Source organism: Aquarana catesbeiana, linkage group LG01, assembly GCF_042186555.1.
Source record: "Aquarana catesbeiana isolate 2022-GZ linkage group LG01, ASM4218655v1, whole genome shotgun sequence".
NCBI lineage: Eukaryota > Metazoa > Chordata > Amphibia > Anura > Ranidae > Aquarana > Aquarana catesbeiana.
This window is the reverse complement of record NC_133324.1, coordinates 108,943,970-108,969,478: the sequence shown is the minus strand read 5'-3', so window position 1 is coordinate 108,969,478 and position 25,509 is coordinate 108,943,970. Positions and strand designations below refer to the sequence as shown.

Below are 25,509 nucleotides of genomic sequence, written 5' to 3'. Positions count from 1 at the left end.
TAAAATTTAGATTTTTTTGGTCAATGTTATTAAAAAGGTAGCCGCAGCCTTAGCTGTGATTAGTAGGACTTCTGACAGCTCACAGATAAATCGAGCCACTTGCCGGCTCTCCTGTGCGAATCACCGTAGCTGTGCAGCAGCTCACGCAGTTGCAGGCGCGCGCTGCCGGCGGCTCACTCTCGCTGTGGGAGAGTGCCCGAGGGTCAGGTGGACTCAACAGGGATCTGCCAGTGTAAGCAAGCGAATCCCTGTTCTGCCAGATGACATGACAGATCTGCTGTTCCCAGTGATGGGGAACAGTGATCTCTGTCATGTCCCTGGCAGCCCATCCCCCCCTACATTTAAAACACACCTAGGGAACACATTTAACCCCATGATCGCCCCCTATTGTTAACTCCTTCCCTGCCAGTGTCATTTTTACATTGATCAGTGCACTTTTTTTTAGCACTGATCAATGCAATAATGTCACTGGTCTCCAAAAAGTCTAATTTGGAGTAAGATTTGTCCACTGCAATGTCGCAGTCCCGCTAAAAACCGCAGAGCACCATTACTAGTAAAAACAATAAAGAATAAAAAATAAAAGTCCCTAAACATATCCCATAGTTTGTAGATGAGATAACTTTTGTGCAAGCCAATCAATATACGCCTATTGCGATTTCTTTTTCCAAAAATATGTAAACATATATATAGCCAGCCTAAAACTGATGAATAAAATGTGGTTTTTTTTTAATATTTATTTTTTGGATATGTATTATAGCAAAAGGTAAAGTTTTTCAAAATTGTCGCTCTTTGTTTATAGCGCAAAAAATAAAAACCGCAGAGGTGATCAAATACCACCAAAATAAAGCTCTATTTGTGGGAAACAGAGGACATCAATTTTGTTTGGGTAAATCGTCGCACAACCGTGCAATTGTCAGTAAAAGCGATGCTGTGCCGTATCGCAAAAATGGCCTGGTCATTAAGGGGGAAAATACCTCCGGTCCTTAAGTAGCTAGAGATGTTATTGAATTACACTCTGCAATTGGCAGACATTAAGGCTCATACACTAAAACACATATTGAGCAAGTGGTTTTAGATATCTGCAAAAAGGTTTCATGGCAGATTTTCATCACATTTCTCACCCAAGCCCCGTTTAGACAAAGACCTGTACTGAGCAATAAAAGGGGGAAATTAAAAGGACAGCCACATCATCACAGTCAGTATAGATGACCCAAGATAAAACTCCCAAAGTATGATAAGAACTACAGTTCCACTCCGCTTCCTGAATATAATTTTATTTTTTTCTTGTTTACCCTTTCTTCGGAAAAAGTTTGGTCCCATCTCTAATACATGTGATTCGTCTAGGCACGCTGTGCCATCTGGGATATGTACCTCACATATACCAGAAGGCTTTAGGGTTTCATTCACAGAGGAGGAGGGGGGCGGGCCTAGAGACGCATTATCAGGAGGCCTGCCGGCTGAACCCCTCTCACACAAACATGGCGGTGCGGGACCCCAGTGGCGGCTGCTGAGAAGAGGATCTCAGCAGGGCAACGCTGGATCTGCTGGGTGGGCGAATATGTGTAGAACCAATCACAAGGTAAGCAGGACTTAAAGCAGATCTTCACCTTCTCAGCCCCCCTTTTTTTATTTTTATTTGGCTCCTGTCTAAAACAGCCTTAGTTTATGCGTACAGGCTTGCTATGTAGATGTGCCATCACTTCTAACATGCTAGTCCCAAACCCAAGCATTGGAGGGGGTTGAAGAACAACCTGGTTACCTACCTCCTAAAAACTGCCAAGAAAATTCTGTGGGAAAGACATTCAAAACATTTCAGAGAGCTGTCCCACAGAACTGCTGAGAGTCGGATATGATTCAACAGATCTATAAATACATACCATAAATATATGTATCTGAGAGACACACCTTAGACTGTAAGCTCATTAAAGACACACACTAATGTATAGTATATAAAGTGCTTCGTAGATTGCTAGCACTATATCAATGCCTGAAAGACTCAAAATGTATAGTAAAAGCCAAATGGACCAAAAGACTACATTGATGAATATGATTAAGGATTCGTATCACCACAGAGTGGTACTGTGGATATGACATGTATTACAAAAATAGAATCAAAAACAATTACATAAAATTTCATAAATTCACAAAATGTGCCTAGGAGCCTAAATAACACACCACCTAAATACATAAGAGTATTAACGAAACATTCGGTCTAGTCTTGTAAAGTCGCCTCATGCCACATACCCTAAGGTAATTAGTGATATCTAGCACGAACGATAGATTACATCCAGGACAACCAAACAGGTCTAGGCTGGATCAATTTGGGGAAGCCCCCACTACATGAAAGCCCAGTCAGTATAGGGTATATGGTCCTTGATGGGTATCTTAAGGTAACATTTCCTGGAGCTCGCCGCTCAGAGGACAGCGCTACACAGGGTAAGAGCAGCTTGTTTGGTTGTCCTGGATGTAATCTATCGTCCGTGCTAGATATCACTAATTACCTTATGGTATCTGGCATGAGGCGACTTTACTAGACTACTTCAAGAAGCGACTTGAAGATCTGTTTTCCTGAATGTCCATCAAGGTTGAGGATTTTACTCTCCGCTCAATTTGCGGTTTTTGTTTTTGATAAATAATACGCCACAAGCTCCTGAAGAAGCGTTTGTTGGACACGCGCAACATGTAGAGCTGAGTTTTTATATGACACACTACCTCCTCAATTTTTCTTATTACTGTTAGAGTGAATTGTTTGGTCATCTGAATGTTTCATTAATACTCTTAATGTATGTAGGTGGTGTTTTATTTAAGCTCCTAGGCACATTTTGTGAATTCATGAAATTTTATGTAATTGTTTTTGATTCTATTTTTGTATTAAATATATATTTTTATATACTTGTGTTATGCCTAAAAAGTCCATTATGCAAAGATTCACCTTTTAATATTCTACATTGATGAATACAAATGCATGTTATATCACACAGAGCACAGCGTGTATATGGATGATCGCTCAGTGCGTTCCAACACTATTATTCTAGTCCACGTGTGAAGGTTTGGATTGTAGTATGCATCTTGCAGAGTCTGGGCAGAAGCTATGCTTCTGCTTGATAAGACCCTTATCTTGGGCCTGCTGCTTGAATAAATACTGAAAAGGTTTCAGCAGATAAAAAGTATATTGAGGTAGTGCTGAACTGAACAAAAAACTCTGCTGTAACATTCTGCCTACTGAAATATACCTCAACTTTCTGGAGGACATTTCAGAGCAATGATGTAAGTTCATGTCTGTCAGATGTCTGCGGTGAGTGAGCTTCTTGGGTAACATTTTTGGTTTTCTTGTAAAATTGTCTTTAACCTCCCTGGCGGTATGATTATTTCGGATTTTAGGTGCTGAAAGCGGTACAATTATTTTGCATGGAAATTTGGCGTTTTATATTGTAGGCCTGTAATTCTTAACAATAACACACTTAAATCTGTCCAAACAAAAGTCTAGTAGATATCCCGGGTATGATAAAGTTTGAAACACAAAAACATAAATTATAATATAATAAATAAATATAAATAATTTAAAAGAAAATATAATAAAAATAAAATTAATTTCTCCATAAATCACTATCACTCAATTCTGCAAGTGTTCTAATTTACTATCGCTGTTTTCTAGCTGGTCTAAAGCCACTTTTGACGTAAAAGGACACTTTTTGGTTGCTATGGACAATCTCCAGTTTCCAGGCAGAAAGAACAGTATATACATATATAACATAAAACTGCATTCAGGGCATGAGGCAAAGCACTGGGGACAAAAGGGATGTGAAATAATTTCATACAGTACTGTAATCTGTATGTGTTATGATTTTTACAATTTTTTGAATTTGCCGCCAGGCTCCGCCCCGTGCGTCGCGGCGCTCGCAGGGTACGGAGCCTGGCATGGAGAGGCTTCGGGAGAGACAGAGCCCGCAGACACAGCGGGGGACATCGCAGGATCCCGGGGACAAGGTAGGTAACGTGGCACCAGGATCCTGCAATGTAATCCTGAGTGTGGCTCGGGGTTACCGCTAATGGGACTGAAATTTAACCCCGAGCCACACTCGGGAAAACCGTCAGGGAGGTTAAACCACTTCAGGACCGGGCTTTCTGGCACTTTGTTTACATGCAACAATCAGTACTTTTGGCTAGAAAATTAAATTTTTTTTCAGAGGCCCTAGAAAATAAATTGGCGTGGTATGTCGCACGGTATTTGCGCAGCTGTTTTTCAAAAGCAATTGTTTGGGAAAAAATACACTTTAATAAAAAACACAATACATAAACCAATTTTTTGTAAAATGTAAAAGATGTTACACCAAGTAAATAGATGGCAAAAATGTCACTCTTTAAAATCGTGCACGTCTGTGCTGGGTGTCAAACTACGTGAATTTTACTATCCATAGGTGACACTTTAAAAGCGTGTGGGGGGGTGGGGTGTGGGGGCGTGGGGTTAGTTAGCCGCTCCAATTGCGATTACAAAAAAGCCGACCATCGGCTGCAAATAACAGTACAAGCAACATCCTGGTACAACCACTTGAAGACCGGTGACCTACCAGGTATGTGACTGGTTGGCAAGTTGTTAATATTCATGATTACTTGGGTTTTGCTGCCACTTTCAGGTTAATGGACAAGAGCCAAAAAATAGGCAGGAATGCCCATCTGGCCATAACCCTTCACGGCTCCGTTAAGCCTCAGTTTTGCAGCAAACAATGAGGATTAGACAAGAGAGGAGGGATCTCTGTGTCTTGTGGTGTACTCCAAAAACAAAGATTTCACAGGTAACCCAAAAGTCTCAAATACTTAATACATCACAGGACTTTCATATGCATGACCAAGACAATAAACATAAGGGGTGGAAAACACAAACATTCTCAAAACCCAAAAAACAAGGAAAAACACCTTCCTGGAGGTTGACTTTCTTGCCTTGAGAAGGGTAGGCAGGGATCAAAGAGCTGAAGCCCAACTCCTGAAATTCAGGAGGTGTTTTTAACGTGCCATCAAAGCAAGAGACCGAAAAACAGGATGGAAGATCAGACAGCAAATCTGGCTGATCTGGAAGAGCTGAGGCTCAACCAAGAGATCCACATTCTTCTTGGCCAAGCAGGTGCTAATAGAATTATTTGAATGCCCTCTGCTATTACCTTGCAGAACAGGCGAGGAAGAATCTGAAGTGCAGGGAAGACAGACATGAAAAAACGAATTGCATGTAAAAAGAGGATCCAACAGGCTGGTTGTACCAAAGTCGATCGATGAGCTGGTTGTACCAAAGTCGATCGATGGGTGGATGGATCGAATTCGGTACAACCAACCTGCCCATAGAAAGATGAAATCACGGCTGGTCCCTGCTGAACCAGCTGAGGTTAGATGCATCTATGACAGGTTTGGCTCTAAGGACTATAGATGTTGAGTCAGAACCAAAGCTGACTTCTGAAGGTTCAGTGTCAAACTAAACCTTTCCAGCCTTCTGGACATCTGATGTCAGTTTGCTCCAAGAAGTGTGGGTTGTCCAGGTACCCCATAATGGGGATACCCCAGGTACTCAACAATTGCAGAATTGGAGCCAACAGCTTGGTAAACACCCTGGGGTCCAGGGACCGGCCAAATGGTAACACCACAAATTGGTAATGGCAATTCTCCACTTCAAATTTCAGAAACAACCGACGAGGCTGGAAAATTGGGATGTATAGGTAAACATCCTTAAATTCCAGTCACACTAGAAATCCTACACATAAAAGCGAAGCAATCTCTGATAAGGCTGATTGCAGCTTGAATTTCTGAACTTTCAGGAACTTGAGGTCCAGAATAGGCTGGATGTCTCAGGGGAGGTGGGGGATGGTTTGGAGGAACACAGGAACATCTTTTTTGGGGAAAGTTCAGCTTTAAATTTGATGGTATTGATCAAAGTACACAGAGCCATTCACATATTTATATAGGCTGACATTTTGTTGCATACAATCATGTATATATGTCATTAAGTCCCTTTGCACACGGATGTCACTTTACTGATGTTTACTCGGGTGTCAAGACCCAAGTAGTGTTGAGTATAGGCGTGTAAAGGTGTGTAAGCTTATAGATGAGTAAACACATGTATGCGAGTAAATTACTGCACTTGGGGGGGGGGGGGGGCGGGGCTTAGGGGGAGACACTAGCAGGCAGGCTTGTTACTGCAAAAGGGATATACTATAGGCTCAATTTACACATTGTGATAAGTATATTTTTTAACAGTTATTTTCAGTTACATCCAATGTGATTTGATTACAATTGTTAAAGCTTTTTGAATCAAACCCTGTCTCCTCTGCAATAAAAGCTGCTTCCCTTCCTGCTGGCTTGTTTTTTTCTCCTACAACTAAAAGGTTATTTTGAGTATTTTAAAAAAAGAGGAATAAAAATCACAGATACTGTGTCATTAAAGAAGTTTTCAGCCACTATTGCACGGTTCACAATAAAGTGTCTTAGTAAAGAACCATAAAACTACAACTTGGAATACAAGCTACTCCAGGGAGGGTGCATGCCTGTTCCAATGTCCTGTAAAGTGACTTTGGAACGCAAATTCCAGGGCTCACTGATATGCAAATTATTCCTAGCACCTGTATTTGCCATCTCTGGCAAACCCCCCCATTGTGTCTTCTTGGCATTTGCTTAGTGGGGCTGTCCAACACAAATCTTTGTGGAGTTGGGGGAGGACATGGTAAGCCAGAACTGGTGACCATAGGAGCTATTTTTTTTTTAATTTTATTGCACAGATATCTGGGGAACCCACTGTACTCTTCAGGACATCAGACATGATATGCAGGCACAAGGGAGTACCAATTACCAAATAAATGAATGTGTCTCATATACCAACAGACTGGTTTAAAATTAGCTTATAATTGTTTAAAAATTAGCTCTGTATGTCATTTCAATCAGTCAGCCTCCCTGTAGAGATATCAGTCACATAGGAATAGAATATCTTCAAAGGGTAGGCAGAGAAGACTTGCATTGTGGGAGGAAGCAGTAAGGAGCAACCACTGTATAGTACTGGGTTGGTAGGGTCAGCACTCAGTACACTCACGTATATACACACCCACTCCGTACACTCGTATATACACTCAGTACAGCTCACACATATTTTTAATTTGGTTATTTCAGCCATTTGCCCAGAGTTCCACCATATAATCTGTTATAGTACTAATATGATAACATGCAGACAACATGGAGGAACAGAGCAGGCCTTCAACATCCACTTTCAATACAAAATAAATTACACGTCTCTAGAAATCTAGATAGGGCATCCAACAACCCCTCTCATATCATAGTTACATAGGTTGAAAAAAAAGACACAAGTCCATCTAGTTCAACTATAAAATAAAAAATATCAAACGATCCCATATACCCACAGTTGATCCAGAGGAAGGCGAAACCCCCCCCAGAAAAGTAGGATCCTATTTGCTACAGCAGGGGAAAAAATTCCTTCCTGATCCCAGAGAGGCAATCGGATTTTCCCTGGATCAACTTTACCTATAAATGTTAGTACCCAGTTATATTATGTACATTTAGGAAATAATCCAGGCCTTTCTTAAAGCAATCTACTGAGCTGGCCAGAACCACCTCTGGAGGGAGTCTATTCCACATTCTCACAGCTCTTACTGTAAAGAAACCTTTCCGTATCTTTTTTCCTCCCAGGCAGTACAGCCCACTGTACTGCCTGGCACAATATACAATCATCCACCTACCTTCAGCAAACTTGTTCTCCAGCTCTGTGTTCCCTATGGCTTTGGCAGCCTGGCACATCTGGCGCAGCAATTCTTCCAGACGCCTCATGCAACGAATAATACTACCTGAAAGAAGTTAAATGTAAACTTTTATTTCTACTGATTTCACTCTGTTAAGTAGCTATACAATGACACACAGTTAGATGAAGATATCCTTAGGGGAAATATCTGTGAGATAAATACCTGGAGGAGTTATGGGGCGTACACACGGTCGGACTTTTCGGCTACAAAAGTCCGACGGACGTCGACGGACCAAATCCGGCGGACAATCCGATCGTGTGTGGGCTTCCCCGGACTTTCAGCGGACTTTTCCAGTCGCAAATCTGACGGACTTTAGATTTGGAACTTGCTTCAAATCTTTACGTCGTAACTCCGCCAGACCCAGAAATCCGCTCGTCTATATGCTAGTCCGACGGACAAAAACCGACGCTAGGACAGCTATTGGCTACTGGCTATCAACTTCCTTATTTTAGTCCGGTGTACGTCATCACGTACGAATCCGTCGGACTTTGGTGTGATCGTATGTAGGCAAGTCCGGTCGTTAGAAAGTCCATCGGACAGGCTGTCGGACAGGCTGTCGGACTTATGTAGCCAAAAAGTCCAACCGTGTATACGCCCCATTACACAATTTTAAGCATGAATGAAAAATGCATCTGATGCGTGGCCCACGTTAAGCAGTATTAGATAAAGAGAACAGCCATTTTGTGTCCATCACTGCACAGCAAGGAAGTATGTCGGATGACAAGACAAATGTACAGCCAAATCCTACAGTAGTATATATATACCAGCTTTTATCTCATAGGAGGGACACAGCTGCCTATATATCACACACTATATTGCCAAAAGTATTGGGACGCCCATGAACTTTATTGGCGTCTTAGTCCGTAGAGTTCAATACAGAGTTGCCCCACCCTTTGCAGGCCAGTCAGATTCCTCCACCCCAAACTCGCTCATCCATGTCTTTATGGACCTTGCTTTGTGCACTGGTCCAAATCATTTGGTGGAGGGGGGATTATGGTGAGATGGATGAGCGAGTTTAGGGTGGAGGAACTTGACTGGTTCCCTTCACTGGAACGAAGGGGCCAGGCTCGACCCCTGAAAAACAACCCCACACCATAATTCCCCCTCCACCAAATGATTTGGACCAGTGCACAAAGCAAGGTCCATAAAAGACATGGATAAGCGAGTTTGGGGTGGAGGAACTTGACTGGCCTGCACAGAGTCCTGACCTCAACCTGATAGAACACCATTGAGATGAATTAAAGCAGAGACTGCGAGCCAGGCCTTCTTATCCACATCAGCGCCTGACTTCACAAATGATCTTCTGGAAGAATGGTAAAACATTCCCATAGACACACTCCTAAACAGCCTTCCCAGAAGAGTTGAAGCTGTTATAGCTGCAAAGGGTGGGCCAACTCAATATTGAACCCTACGGACTAAGACTGGGATGCCATTAAAATTCATGCGCGTGTAAAGGCAGGTGTCCCAATACTTTTAGTAATATAGTGTATAAGTACTCCTATATAAGCATATATGTGAAAACATTTATAGATTGTCCCATTCTGAGATTGCTAGATTATACAAAATAAAGTGACCAGCATCAAAGACAGACTGGATAGAATGTGGATTTAATTATCACAGCCCACATCCAACCCTCATGGAAACCACACAGGACAGCCACAAAGAACTGCAGCAAATCATAAGCCATAATTTCTCCAAGATTACTAATCAGAACCCTCACTTCATCTTCTAAATATTTACACAGAACGAAAAGCTCCCATGTAATTGACCTAAATATTCAGAACAATGTTTATAGAAGAGCGACCTGCTCTAGATAAGTCTTGCACACGTGTCTGTCTTTCAGGGAAGGCGTATACCAAAGTCCATCAGGTCAATATTTTATGTAGCAGAGCTTTACAGATAACCCAACTACATTTCCTGCAGCTTTTGTAACCAAAAAACCTTCCTGATCAAAGCAAGTTCTGTTTTGCTTCAAGTGATATAAAGGCTGGGTTCACACATGTCCAGCTGTGGTTTGCAGTCCGGAGTGGTTTTGTTTACCGTTCAGGTGTGACTCAGGTTCGAATTTGCACTTGAATTCACACCTAAACCGGACCCAATATCACAAAGGACCCTTTTCAGAAATGGACTGCGACCACCCCCAACATGTATGAACTGGCTTCATTAAAAGCCTGTCCGATTCACATGTTAACCGAGCCTAAAGACAATTTTTTTTTTTTTTAAATGACAAACATGTCATACTCACCTGCTCTGTGCAGCAGCTTTACAGAGAGCAGCTGCGATCCTCTCCAGGGGTCCAATGCCGGTGCTCCTGGCCCCTCCCTCCTGCCGAGTGCCCCCAGAGCAAGCAGCTTGCAATGGGGACACCCAAACAGGCTTGCTCAATTGTCAAAGTAGCGTAGTGCTGAAAAGTGAAAAATTGCCTGGTCATGGGGTAAAACCATCCAGAGCTGAAGTGGTTATTTTATACTCGGAGATCAGGCCTGCCTGATAGAGCAGCTAAAGTGATGCGACTCTAGGTTGTTCATACAAACTAAGGATACATCTGCATGCTATATTGTTGAGCATCCACTTGCAGACAGCAATGCAGCCCAATACCCCTCCTATAAAATGCATTAGGTAATGTATGTACAGTCGGGTAAAAAAGTATTTATGTCAACCACCAATTGTGCAAGTTCTCCCACTTAAAAAGATGAGAGAGGCCTGTAATTGTCATCATAGGTATACCTCAACTATGAGAGACAAAATGTGGAAACAAATCCAGACAATCACATTGTCTGATTTTTGAAAGAATTTATTTGCAAATTATGGTGGAAAATAAGTATTTGGTCAATATCAAAAGTTCATCTCAATACTTTGTTATATATCCTTTGTTGGCAATGACAGAGGTCAAACGTTTTCTGTAAGTCTTCACATGGTTGTCACACACTGTTGCTGGTATGTTGGCCCATTCCTCCATGCAGATCTCCTCTAGAGTAGTGATGTTTTGGGGCTGTCGCTGGACAACACGGACTTTCAACTCACTCCAAAGGTTTTCTATGGGGTTGAGACCTGGAGACTGGCTAGGCCAATCTAGGACCTTGAAATGCTCCTTACGAAGCCACTCCTTCATTGCCCGGGCGGTGTGTTTGGATCATTGTCATGCTGAAAGACAGCCACGTTTCATCTTCAATGCCCTTGCTGATGGGAGGAGGTTTGCACTCAAAATATCACGATACATGGCCCCATTCATTCTTTCATGTACACGGATCAGTCGTCCTTTTCCCTTTGCAGAAAAACAGCCCCAAAGCATGGTGTTCTTTGGTTGGAACTCAGCATTCTCTCTCCTCCAAACACGACGAGTTGTGTTTCTACCAAACAGTTCTACTTTGGTTTCATCTGACCATATGACATTCTCCCAATACTCTTCTGGATCATCCAAATGCTCTCTAGCAAACTTCAGACGGGCCCGGACATGTACTGGCTTAAGAAGGACACGTCTGGCACTGCAGCATCTGAGTCCCTGGCGGCGTAGTGTGTTACTGATGGAAGCCTTTGTTACGTTGGTCCCAGCTCTCTGCAGGTCATTCACTAGGTCCCCCAGTGTGGTTGTGGGATTTTTGCTCACCGTTCTTGTGATCATTTTGACCCCATGGGTGAGATCTTGCGTGGAGCCCCAGATCAAGGGAGATTATCAGTGGTCTTGTATGTCTTCCATTTTCGAATTATTGCTCCCACAGTTGATTTCTTCACACCAAGCTGCTTGCCTATTGCAGATTCATTCTTCCCAGCCTGGTGCAGGTCTACAATTTTGTTTCTGGTGTCCTTCGACAGCTCTTTGGTCTTCACCATAGTGGAGTTTGGAGTGTGACTGTTTGAGGTTGTGGACAGGTGTCTTTTATACTGATAACAAGTTCAAACAGGTGCCATTAATACAGGTAATGAGTGGAGGACAGAGGAGCCTCTTAAAGAAGAAGATACAGGTCTGTGAGAGCCAGAAATCTTGCTTGTTTGTAGGTGACCAAATACTTATTTTCCACCATAATTTGCAAATAAATTCTTTCAAAAATTGGACAAATGTGTTTGTCTGGATTTGTTTCCACATTTTGTCTCTCATAGTTGAGGTATACCTATGATGACAATTACAGGCCTCTCTCATCTTTTTATGTGGGAGAACTTGCACAATTGGGACTAAATACTTTTTTGCCCCACTGTATGTGTGCGAGTTGAACACAGGAGGATAAAAGACTTGGACACTGCACAGGCAGCATTGGTGGTAAATGGCTGTTAAAAGTCTGGGAATGTTACACAGCTTCGTGACCGAAGGACTTGTAGATCAGAAAGAGGATGCCACGAAACAATGCTACAATGAAATGTACAGAAATATACTGATTTCACAAGTAAACGGCCTGTTTTCTAGAGTGGAGAAAACAGAGGAGAATAGGAGAACTTGACATTTTTCATAAGCTGGCAAGCTGGATTGTTTCCTTCAGATTTCTACTGTAAAATTCATTAGCACAGAAAGGCGACCTGCCGCATAGCACCAGACAGGCCGAAGAAAAACACTGCCGCTGCCTCCTGACAATTGAAGATCAATGACCTCCTCTGGCAGGGGGAGCTCTCCATGTACCGAAATAAACACATAACAGGAAAATCAATCAAGGAGCATGATCTCCTGATCATGGGAAAAGCGGATATGCTACATTTTTTTTTAAATTAAAAAAAGGAAATGTATTATTAAAATCAGATATAGGATAACAAAGTGCTGACATTTCTAAATATATTAATTTGTTCCTTTTCCATCATTCCCTGGTAACTGTAGAGTAACCAATATGAACTCTAGATCATGGCACCCTGAAATGTATCTCAGGGGCCATCCCTCCACTACACTAAACTGACAGATCACACAGGTCACACACAGTAGGCAAGTGGAAGCAACTTTATTCCTATAGTTTAGGGTCACTTTTTGTATTTAAAGTGATATTAAAGGCAGATAAAAAAAAAAAACATTTTATACTTGCCTGCTCTGTGCAGTGGTTTTGCACAGAGCAGCCCCAATCTTCCTCTTGTTGGGTCCCTCGGGGGCTCCAGAGCCGCTGCTCTGTGTATCCATTCAAACAAGGCACATGGGATCAGTGCTCACACCCACTCTCTCCTCATTGGCTCACTGGCTGTGATTGACAGTAGAAGAAGCCAATGGCTCCCTCTGCTGTCTCAGCCAACAAGGAGGAAGAGATCTGAGAGAGTGGCTGCTCTCGTGCACATCGCTGGATCAGGCCCAGGTAAGTATAAAGTATAAGGGTGGGCTGCTGCACACAGAGTTTTACCTTTATGCATAGAATGCATTCAGATAAAAAAACTTGAGCCTTTACAACCACTTTAAAGCGGAGTTCCACCCACTTAAAAGTCAGCAGCTACAAAAAGTGTAGCTGCTGACTTTTAATAATCAGACACTCGCCTGTCCCACGGTCCAGCGATGGGGGCGCACAAAGCCTCGCTCCTTTCCCCGGCATTCTAACTGTGGGCGCCTGGCTGTGGCTTCTGTGGGCGCTGTGAATGGCTGGGCAATCTTCTGGGTCCTGTGATTTTAATATACACACACACACACACACACACACACACACCATAGAATTCCTTAGTATTTTTTCTAATTTTTCCTTTTCTTATTTGTACATTGGTAGGGGTTGAGCATTAACCATTCTATATTTTGAGTTGTTTTTGGTGTTTAATAGTGGAATAGCTCCCCCACTTAATTACAGGGACCAATTTTGAACCTTGTAGGACTCTATAGTGTGTTTTGTTTGTATGTAGTAGTAAATGGCAGTTTAGCCTGGACCGCTGCCAGGCCACGCCCCCAACACATTTCGCTTTGCCTCCTGTAGCTTATGCATGCACACAGACGATCTCCTCTCCTGGCTGGCATAGGATTTCTGCAAAGCCTCAACGGCTCACATCCATATCTTTGCTTCAGAGAGAAAAATAGCTAATCCGCTCATATACTTAAGCTGGAAATTTAATGACTAGATTTCCATATCCCTGTATAAAGAGTCCCCCATCAGATCATGGGGGCGCAGATGATCAGGTAAGTAAACGTGTTTCCCCTCTCCCCTAAACAAAACGAGCGGTCAAATATTTTTTTATTTGCGTGAAGTCAGGCTTTAAGACTCCCTGCCTCATATGTAAACAGGATGTGATATGTCCACTATTCAGTGCCTTGAAAAAGTATTCATACCACTTGACATTTTCCACATTTTGTCATGTTACAACAAAAATAAAGTAAATGTATTTTATGTGATAGACCAACACAAAGTGACACACAATTGTTAAGTGGAAGGAAAAGGATAAATGATTTTGAATTTTTTTTTTTACAAATATGTGAAAAGTGTCGCACACATTTGTATTCAGCCCCCTTTACTCTGATACCCCCACCTATAATCTAGTGAAACCAAATGCCTTCAGAAGTCACCTGATTAGTAAAGAGAGTCCACCCGTCTAATTTAATCTCAGTATAAATACAGCTGTTCTGTGAAGGCCTCAGGGGCTTGTTGGGGAACCTTAGTGAACAAACAGCATCACAGAGGCAAAGGAACACACCAGACAGGTCAGGGATAAAGTTATGGAGATGTTTACAGCAGGGTTAGGCTATAAAAAAATATCCCAAGCTTTGAACATCTCACGCCGCACTGTTCAATCCATCATCCGAAAATGGAAAGTGTATGGCACAACTGCAAACCTACCAAGACATGGTTGTCCACCTAAACTGACAGTCTGGGCAAGGAGAGCATTAATCAGAGAAGCAGCCAAGAGGCCCATGGTAACTCTGGAGGAGCTGCAGAGATCCACAGCTCAGGTGGGAAAATCTGTCCACAGGACAACAAATTAGTTGTGAACTTTACAAACCTGGCCTTTATAGAAGAGTGGCAAGAAGAAAGTCAGTTGGAAGAAAGCCATAAGAAGTCCTGTTTGCAAGAACCCATGTGGGGGACACAGCAAGCATGTGGAAGAAGGTGCTCTGGTCAGATGAGACCAAAATTGCACTTTTTGGCCTAAAAGCAAAATGCTATGTGTGGTGGAAAACTAACACTGTACATCACACTGAACACCCCATCCCCACCGTCAAACATGGTAGTGGCAGCATCATGTTGTGGGGATGCTTCACTTCAGCAGGGAAAGGTAAGCTGGTCAGAGCAGATGGGAAGATAGATGGATGGAGCCAAATACAGAGCAATCTTGGAAGAAAACCTGTTAGTCTGCAAAAGACTTGACTGGGGCGAAGGTTCACCTTCCAGCAGGACAACGACCCTAAACATTCAGCCAGAGCTACAATGGAATGGTTTAGATCAAAGCATTTTTATGTGTTAGAATGGGCCGAAGTCCAGACCTAAATCCAACAGAGAATCTGTGGAAAGACTTGAAAAATGCTGTTCACAGATGCTTGCCATCCAATCTGACAGAGCTTGAGCTATTTTGCAAAGAATGGGCAAAAATCTCACGCTCTAGATATGCAAAGCTGGTAGAGACACACATACCCAAAAAGAGACTTCCAGCTGTATCTGCAGTGAAAGGTGATTCTACAAAGTATTGACTCAGGGGGTGAATACAAATGCACACCACATTTTACAGATATTTGTAAAAAAAAAAAATTTAAACCATTTATCATTTTCCTTTCACTTCACAATTATGTGCTACTTTGTGTTGGTCTATCACATAAAATCCCAATAAAATAAATTTAGGTTTTTGGTTGTAGCATGACAAAATGTGGACAATTTCAAGGAGTAAGAAATATTTTTTCAAGCCATTGTATACTACACACGTTCTTTGAGGGCAGCAATGTTGCCCTTTACATTTTAGTGTCCTAATGTGTGTCATTATATGATCTTCTGGTTCGGTACAGAATATCAATATTCTGTACCCACTATGAATGAAAAGGGAAAAAAAACTCAACCCCTCCCAAAAAATAAATCAATTAAAGTTACACCTATGTGGTCTCTAACTTCTTCACAAAGCTCAGTCTAACTGTACAGAACGCACACAAAAACAACTCGCCAAAAGAACTTATCTGGAAGACTGCAACAAACTATATAAAGTATATTCCTATTGTTTAAAGCGGAGGTCCGCTGAAAAAAAAATATTAAAAGCCAGTAGCTACAAATACTGCAGCTGCTGACTTTTAATATAGGGACACTTACCTGTCCAGGGAGCCCGCGATGTCGGCAGCCGAAGCCGATCCGTCCTTCGGCTCTCGGCTGCTGCCGCCGCCATCCTCAGTAAGGGAATAAGGAAGTGAAGCCGTGCGGCTTCACTTCATGGTTCCCTACTGCGCATGTGCGAGTCGCGCTGTGCGTCCTCTCAGGTCCCTGCTGTGTTCTGTGTCTCACAGAATACAGCGGGGGAGGACGGGGTAGACACCGGAAGTGGCATAGGTCACCGCAAGCGCCGCGGTGATCTATGCCAGAAAGTGGGAGCAAATACCTGTATTAGACAGGTATCTGCTCCCTCCTCCCCCCTGAAAGGTGCCAAATGTGACACCGGAGGGGGGGGGGGGGTATCCAAAAAGTGGAAGTTCCATTTTAGGGTGGAACTCCACTTTAAAAAATCACAAAGCCAAGTCCTTCGTTAGATCTTTATTACCTAAAACACATAGTTAAAAACACCAAAGTAAGAAAACATTGTATATGTATAGGTTTTCATGTAGTATAGGATGCAAGGCAGGGAATTTTAATGGCACTTTTCTTTACCATGGTGTTTTAACAGTGTGTTTGGGGAATAAAGATCTAATTAAAACACAGCTCTATGATTATTTTTTTATATACGCTATATTAAAACAAGAGAAATATAGTCCGTCTCCTACAAAAAGGTCCTTTAGTGATACAAGAGCCAAATGACATTACAGAATGAGTGGATCTGTGTTCACACAAACCCAAACCAGGACCTCCCGAAGTTATATGGGAAGTAATAGCACCTCTTACCTTCAAAAACATCCGTCATTTTACAAATTTGAGCAAATGTTGCCCCATTGGCCCAAGTATAGATGACATCCATCAGGTTGGGGCGAAATGAGCCTAAATACAATTCTTCGTCCACCTCCAACTTTGCTTCAGCTGAGAGTTTAGCAATCCTCCGGGCTGTTTCCTGCGTATCAATCAAAAGAGGTTAAGTGGTTTACCAGTTATGTAAACTAGTGTCAGCACGACTATATACTTACAAAAACATCAGCAAGAATCTCTCAGTCCAAATATACACAATAATAATATAAATATCTATAAAGGACAAATGTCATAAAGCAGTTTTAGCAGAATACAGAAATAATCCCTTAGACCTCCGCCTCCACCCACAATGAAAAACGGACTTTAACCACTTCCCACCCGTAGGACATCATATGACGTCCATCCTTAGGTTGAAGTGGCGATATCTGAATGATGCCTGCAGCTACAGGCACCATTCTGATATCTTTGTTTTCAGCCAGTGATTCCCTCTAATGTAAATGCCACTCTAGCAGCTATTAAGCCGCTGGATTGTGTATATATATATATATATATATATATATATATATATATATATATATATATATATATATACACACACACATACATATATATATATATATATATATATATATACATACATACATACATACATACACACACACACATTCTTAATAATTGTTTTGCAAAAAAATTTAGGAGAGGAATGTCAGAATTGGCCCGGTATGGAAGTGGTTAGGGAAAAAGTAAAGCATTTAAACCCAACTTTCACTCTGGCTTCCAAATAGAACAAAACCAAATCCCTTTAATGACTGATATCTTATAGTCTGTTTGAAAATGAGACCACCACAATAACCCGAGTGTCTGAGATTAAAGCGGACTATACACTAACCAAATTTTGTTCAAAATTTTTCATAACAAGGTTTGTTCAATTTTTATTAGTGGGGTCAAATTGACATTCATTTTCGACTGCAGAGATGAGAAAATTTGAAGAAGCAAGTGGAATGTTCACAAACAATTTTTTTTTTTAACAGTGTCAAACAGTACACAATGTTGAAAGCAAAAAACATTTGTCCAATCATTGAATGTGCAAAGAATTGTGGTATGCATTTTCGCAGCCAACTTCTTGGTAATAGTTTTAATATACAGCCAATTGTGGTAACACTCTATTGGTCTGGAAATAATCATGATTATACATATATTGTGATATTACCTGCATATGCCGCAGTGGTCCTGCCAGTTGCTCCGTCAGTTTGGGCATTTCGCTGGACTAAAAAAAAAATATATAAAAATATATAAATTAGACCAGACATGTGACTATAAAACCCAGGAAAAGTATGAATTTTAAAAGAAAAAACTACCAAGCATTATACATGTACTGGAGCAAACATTATTGCATAACCTTGTCTGCTTTTTGTTCTGGGAATATTAAAATAGGCCATTCCAGACACTCACTGAAATCTTTTAAAATGAGGGCCAAGTGGGAGTTGCTGTATTTAGTATAACCTCATAATTGGAGATAGAATGGTGATAAACACCATACAGCCAAAATACCTTTACAGCAGAACTAAGGACACCGTCAGGGATACAACCCTCCACAGAGTACATCACGAGTCATGACATTCATAGAAATCGGGGAGAGGCAGTGAGCCAAGCATAGAAATGTTGGAGTGAGGATTCTGGGAAATCATGTCTAAAAACTACATAGTTGCTGCAGACTGAAATGGAAAGACACATTTAAAAACATTGCTTTCAAAGCAATTATGTTACATACATTTTTAATGAAACTTGGGATGTCCTTTATTAGTGGGGTTTCTTTCCTTTCAGTGAACGATATGACAGTCTTCAATCCATTACTGAATACTACTGCTGCTTAACTTCATTTCTAGGGGGTGCTAGCACTCACTTAAATGCATCTTGCTCCAATTAAAATTGCAGCTTACAGTACACAGAAAGCTATTGGGAGCCATAGTTTAAATACTGAATAATCGAGCCAGATTCCCACCAATAATTCAGGACATAAAAGAGGTTTAGTTTAAAAAAAAAAACAAAAAAATACCAACAAAAAAACAAAAAACACAAAAAACAGTTGGATGAAGGTGACAAGAATTTGCCCATCCGTGCCGATTTCTGACCAAATTTCGCTCAATACAGTTGTTTACTTAGGATTGTCCGCTCCATCTAGTGACCATAATGCTGTATTTTTTTATGATTGAGATATTTAAGGAAAAGTACAGCATTATGGCCACTAGATGGAGCTGACAATCACAGAAAATCACTGTATTAAAGTGGTTGTAAACCCTTACATATACCCAGTAAAGCGATTAGCCCGATACACAGGACGGCACAAATCCTACTACTTACGATGTAAATGTATCTGCAGTCTCCTCTTCTCTACATCTGTTCAAAGTGCTGAGTTTATAAGGACTGTAAGCGGTCAGTAAATAAGGGGTGGGGAGCTGAAGTTACACACTGCAGAACTCAATGAGGAGAGTTCTGAGAGTTGATTGGAGGGAAGGGACACATTCCCTCCACACAGGAACAGATCTGAGGCAATCAGCTGTAGGTCCCTCTTCTGTCACTTTTTTTTTCTCTTGTTGTCAGGAAAACGTGTCAGAAGTGATTCATGCAGATATCAGAGGAACAAAGCAGCAGATAGAAATGACACTTGGTGCTCTGGATAGAGACACGTACACACTATAGAGGGATTTGCTTTGTTCATATTTCATGTCTGAGGTTTACAACCACTTTAAGCAGCTTGCTATGGGGGCACCCGAGCCGAGCCACAGCTCTGAGTGTCCATTCAGACAGGGAGCCGTGGCCTGGCCCCACCCTTTCTCCCCTCATTGGATAACTGACTGCAGCAGGAGCCAATGGCGCCACGCTGCTGTCTCAGCCAATGAGGAGGGGAATCCTGGGCAGCAGACACACCCCTGCAGCATCGCTAGCTCTAGATGGACCTCCGGTGAGTATTAGGGGGGCTAAGGAGGGCTGCTGCAAACACAATGCTTTTTATCTAATGGAAAGAATGCATTAAGATAAAAAGCCTTCTGCCTTTACAATTTAAGAGCAGGTATGTCTGGAGGCAGTTCATACCCATTGCAGGGACACACCAGAAGCTCGACATGCCCAGATAAGATTATGTACGAATGTGAGGACCTTTGATTGTAGGCTATTTGAGGGCAGGGACTGATGTGAATGTGCAATATATATATATAAAGAGCCGTGTAAATAGACGGCGCTATAAGGGCCCATTTACACTTTGATTTACACATTAAAGCGCCTACCGCATCAACATGTTTTGATGCTTCTGTGGTGCGTTTTTTAAGCTTTAATGAAGCTTGGCAGAAGGTGTGTGTGTGTATATATATACACATATATATATATATATACACACACACACATATAATATATATATATATATATATATATATATATATATATATATATATATATATATATATATATATATATATATATATATATGTATGTCTCTCATACCTGCAATTTCTCCAAAGCAATTAAAGCATCTCAAATGCTTTAGGTGCTTCAAGCAAACTGTGTCAGACTTCTATGGAGGCTTTGAAAATGCTTTGAAGCACCACTAAAGCTACATGAGGTCTAATTTTTGAAGCAAACACAAGGTGTAAACAGGACTGTAAACTAACCATTTCATTTAGTGACAGGAGCTTTGATTGGCGTTTAGAGAGCTTTAATAAAGTATCTGTAATATACTTAATGCATTTAGGCAACTGGACGTGGTGAAGACGACTTCCTGAAGTTCAATCCAAGCATTTGAATGGAGAAGAAAGGGGATTTAAGTGATCTTGAACGTGTCATAGTTGTTGGTGCCAGATGGGCTGGTCTGAGTATTTCAAAAACTGCTGATCTACTGGGATTTTCATGCAGAACCATCTATAGGGTTTATAGAGAATAGTCCAAAAAAAATATCTACTGAGGGGCAGCTGTGTGTATGAAAATGCCTTGTTGATGTCAGAGGACAATGGGCAGACTGGTTCGAGATGATAGAAAGGCAACAGTAACTCAAATAACCACTCGTTACAACCAAGGTATGCAGAATACCATCTCTGAATGCACAACACATCGAACCTTGACGCAGATAAGCTACAGCAGCAGAAGACCATACCAGATGCCACTCCTGCCAGATAAGAACAGGAAACTGAGGCGTCAATTCGCACAAGCTCACCAAAATTGGACAATAGAAGATTGGGAAAAATGTTGCCTGCTCTGATAAATCTCAATTTTAGCTGCAACATTCAGATGGTGGGGTCAGAATTTGGCACAAACATGAAAGCATGGATCCATCCTGCCTTGTATCAATGGTTCAGGCTGGTGGTGGTGTAATGGTGTGGGGGATATTTTCTTGGCACACTTTGGGCCCCTTAGTGTTAATTGAGCATAGTTTAAATGCCACGGCCTACATGATTATTCCTGTTGATCATGCCCATCCCTTTATGGCTACAGTGAACACATCTTCTGATGGCTCCTTCCAACAGGATAAGGCACTGTGTCGCGCAAATCATCTCAAACTGGTTTCTTGAACATGACAATGAGGTCACTGTACTCCAATGGCCTCCACAGTCACCAGATCTCAATCCAATGGAGCACCTTTGGGATGTGATGGAACGTAAGATTGAACCTGGTTGAATCTATCCCACAAAGAATTAGGACAGTTGTGAAGGCAAAAAGGGGTCCAACCCGGTACTAGCAAAGTGTACCTAATAAAATGGTCAGTGAGTGTGCATAAATAAATTATATTATTATATATATTAATACATACACACACACATTATATATATATATATATATATATATATATATATATATATATATATATATATATATATATATATATATATATATATATATATATATATATATATATATATATTTATATTTCTAACACATACACAGCACATTAAAAAAAAACGTACCCTTTTGATTCTGTAGCTCACAAAATCCATTTTCCTTCTCATCCAGCTAAGATTTTGTACACTCAAGTAAAAGTAAAAATGGCTTGTATTACTGCAGCTATCGTAAGTCTACCAAAAACTTTAGGGCAGCATTAGAATAAAGCCCGGCTAGAGGCATCACAAAAGGTGCCGTGTTTTTCATAAAAATATTATCACTAATTATGTGATTATCACAAATGCAAACTTGTCCACTTATCACTCACATTTTCAAAGTAGGACAGAAAGAGGTTAGAGTCCAGCATCATTTTCATGCAAAATCTCAAGTTCCATCTGAAAAGGACATATTCTCCTCAATAAACCTAGAATTTTAGTTTAAACTACATGGATTGCCATCCTGCTGATTGTATTTCCTAATAAAGTGGTGTATGCTGGACCAGGCATCCCTCTTCACCAATATACATCTAAAGACCAGCAACTTCCTCTGGAGGAACAGCTGTACAAACAGAGCACTTAATAAGCAAGTGGCCCCGGATTCCAGCTGTGCTCTGTGCGACATGTGCTCACCATGAAAGATGAAATGTTTGTTTTCTGCACACTCACTCATCTCTAAGAGAGTTCAAATAGCTACCAAAAGCCCCCAGCTTAGGGAACTCATTTGGCAAAAAAAAAAAAAAAAACTGGGGTCACTGCCCCCAGACCTCCCTCTACTGAACATACAATGAGCCAGAGCTGCTTCTCCAAAAGAAAACCTGGAGCTCCCCCGCTGTACTAAATGCTACAATACATTCTAATTGGACTAATACAAAGCAACTAGAAATGACCCTGGCAGTAAGATAGAAGATTACTACCTTAAGAAATCCGATCTCAGAGACGAGGCTGAGAGGGAATTGGGTCAAACGGCCTATTTACATTTTCAAGCTGCAGAAACATGTGGTAAAAATGTGCATTTCACTGTAATGCACAGTAATGTGTGAACCGTGTTGCAAAATTAAATAATAGTACAATGCACTGTTAGAGTAGAGGGCTATATGGCCCACTAAGTTCTTTGTTGCTAGTTTGCTTCGTTAAAGAAAAATCTTTTTTCATGTGTTAAGGGGTATTGCCGGATTACTGCAAAAGAATGGGTTGCCGTAAAATACAATGCATCCCATGCTGCTCAGCCAGGGGACAATTTTCTTGGTTCAGCAATGCAGCTCTCTGTGTCGCCTCTCCACCTACAGCCTGCTTCAGCATTATCTGAAACTTGCTGAAAGCCTATTAGGCCCCTCCCACATGGTGCGGATTCCGCTTGCTCAACGAGGGATCCTGTCCACCGATTCCCACTGAGCAAGCGGGTGACTGGTCTGTGTCCAACTGCCATCTGATTCCATACGCTAGATGGAAAGGGAATGGATCCCCATCCGTCTGGTTTTTAGTGGATAGATTGGATATAGGCAGGTGTAAACAGACGTGTCCTTTTACATCCTCTACTCCATAAAAGGAGAATGGAGGGTCCGTTTGGGTCCACCTGGAAAACTGACAGGCAGACCTGATCGGTGGAGTGGCCTGGTAGGAATCCAGGCTGAGGTTGCCACTCTGAACACCACCATAGAACCACACGCATGTGCGACACCTGGGATTACCACCTTTTTCTCCCTTGAGACCTAATCAGTCTGTTTGTGTAAAAGGGGCCTTGAGTGTTTAAATTGACAGCAGCGCTCCCTTTAAAACCTGTCTTTAACACCTCAAAACTGGAGCTGAACAGTGCTTTAAAAGAATGGTTTTAGATCATTGTTATATTAGTTTTTAGGCAGTTTTTTTTTTTTTTTTTTACAATAATTTAAAAATAAAAATTTACTACATGCCAAAGGATTCCATACAGCATTTTAGATCAGGCAGCACAGAAGAACTGCTTGCTTTGCAGGTCCCTCTGGGTGACTGAAACCTTGGACTGAGTAGCCCTACAGTGGGGTAGAGCAGTGTTTCTCAACTCCAGTCCTCAAGGCACCCCAACAGGTCATGTTTTCAGGATATCCCTCAGATGAAACAGCTGTGGTAATTACTAAGGCAGTGAAACCGATGAAATCAACTGTGCACAATAGTGGAAAGCCTGAAAACATGACCTGTTGGGGCGCCTTGAGGACTGGAGTTGAAAAACACTGGGGTAGAGGATCAAATACTTATTTTACTCACTGAATTGCAACTCTGTTTATAACATTTGTATCATGTGTTTTTTTTGGATTTTTGGTTGATATTGTCTCTATCATTTAAAATACACCCATGATAAAAATAATAGACCATTCATTTCTTTGTAAGTGGGCAAACCTACAAAATTTGCAGGGGGATCACTCCAGGCTACAGCCCCGTTACATCACTCCAGGCTAAAGTCCCGCTAGATCAGACTGCCAACAGTCCAGTGACAGACACCAATTGGAAGGAAAAAAACCTTTTTCGGGGTTCAAGGCCGGAACACTATTACATAGGTGAGGGCGCACCTTCATGCTGAAGGGGCCTTGTCCGTGGGTCTAGGGATCCCCGCTCTTGGCTCACCAGACCAGGTCCATTGCGTGCCGAGAAGGACCTCATCCGCTAAGAGGCCCTTTTCCCCATTTCAGACTGTGAAAGATTTACACTTCCCTCCTGTGAGACTCGTAACGATGTAATTCAGGGTAGCCCCAAACAGACAATTAGAATGGTAAAGATACCGCGCTAACAAAAACAGTGGCAAAAAAGCAGCAGCATACAGTGCAATCACACCAAAAATTAAAGAGATAAAGGAAGCTGCGCTAAAAAATTAAAATCCATAATAAATGACATCAAGGATAACAAATATCCATTAGGAGTATAAAACACCACCACAGTGTGCCTATCCACCGTAGCTGTTAGTTCAGCTTACTAGACGGCAAGCTTAGGAAGGCAAGTGGCTTTAGCCCAGCCAAGGCCTTTAAGCTTGCCAAGGATCCTGGTGTTTGGATGGCGGGGGGTAATTCTCCAGGGCTCACTCGCGGTATCCACATATTCAAATGGGAAACCCAGGTGCTCAGAAGAAAAGAAGACTGTTCATAGTGTGATATCTTCTAAACATTTATTTTAAAACATGTAGTCACTAACAGTTAAAACAGCAGAGTTGCGCATACGAAAGCTGGCCGGCATACACAAGATAAGCGGAGCCCGTTCTCCTACTCCGAGGGCGTGGTGACGTCAGTCCGTACCTTCCCAGACGCGTTTCGTCATCATCTGACGTTGTCAATGGGGTTCTTTTCTTCTTCTTTTCTTCTGAGCACCTGGGTTTCCCATTTGAATATGTGGTAACGTGGATACCGCGAGTGAGCCTTGGAGATTTACCCCCCGCCATCCGAACACCGGGATCGTTAGCAAGCTTAAAGGCCTTGGCTGGGCTAAAGCCACTTGCCTTCCTAAGCTTGCCGTCTGGTAAGCTGAATTAACAGCTACGATGGATGGGCACATTAATTTATAGGCACACTGTGGTGGTGTTTTATACTCATAATAGACATTTGTTATCCTTGATGTCATTTATTATGGATTTTAATTTTTTAGCGCAGCTTCCTTTATCTCCAGACAATTGCCTTGAAATGGTAACCTAGTCAGAGCTATTTTTTTTTTTTTTTTTTCGCTGCAGAAAGAAAGCTTAGCAACCAGAGGAACTGCGTCCAAGAGGTATCGCATACAAACTGCAGCCCCCCAGACCAACTGGTCTTCCAACTCAGCGAAAGCAGAAGGAATCTGCTCCCCCTCCATGTATGTCAGCCGTATCCTTAAAAGCCGGAGACTCCTCTACCAGAATCATGGTCGCCTTGCGTAGCCTAGAGACAGGTGGATCCACTA

At 41.7% G+C, this 25,509-nt stretch overlaps 1 protein-coding gene across 1 annotated transcript in view; it reads right to left on the bottom strand.

Annotated features, from left to right (window-relative positions):
- Positions 1-25,509, bottom strand: part of MTREX (Mtr4 exosome RNA helicase) — a 138,840-nt gene that overhangs the window by 2,355 nt on the left and 110,976 nt on the right. The window contains exons 24-26 of the mRNA XM_073622786.1: positions 17,964-18,020; positions 16,736-16,898; positions 7,728-7,832 (exon numbers count right to left, since the gene is read on the bottom strand). Of these exons, the coding sequence (XP_073478887.1) occupies positions 7,728-7,832; positions 16,736-16,898; positions 17,964-18,020 (325 nt within the window). The remainder of the gene's footprint in view (positions 1-7,727; positions 7,833-16,735; positions 16,899-17,963; positions 18,021-25,509) is intronic.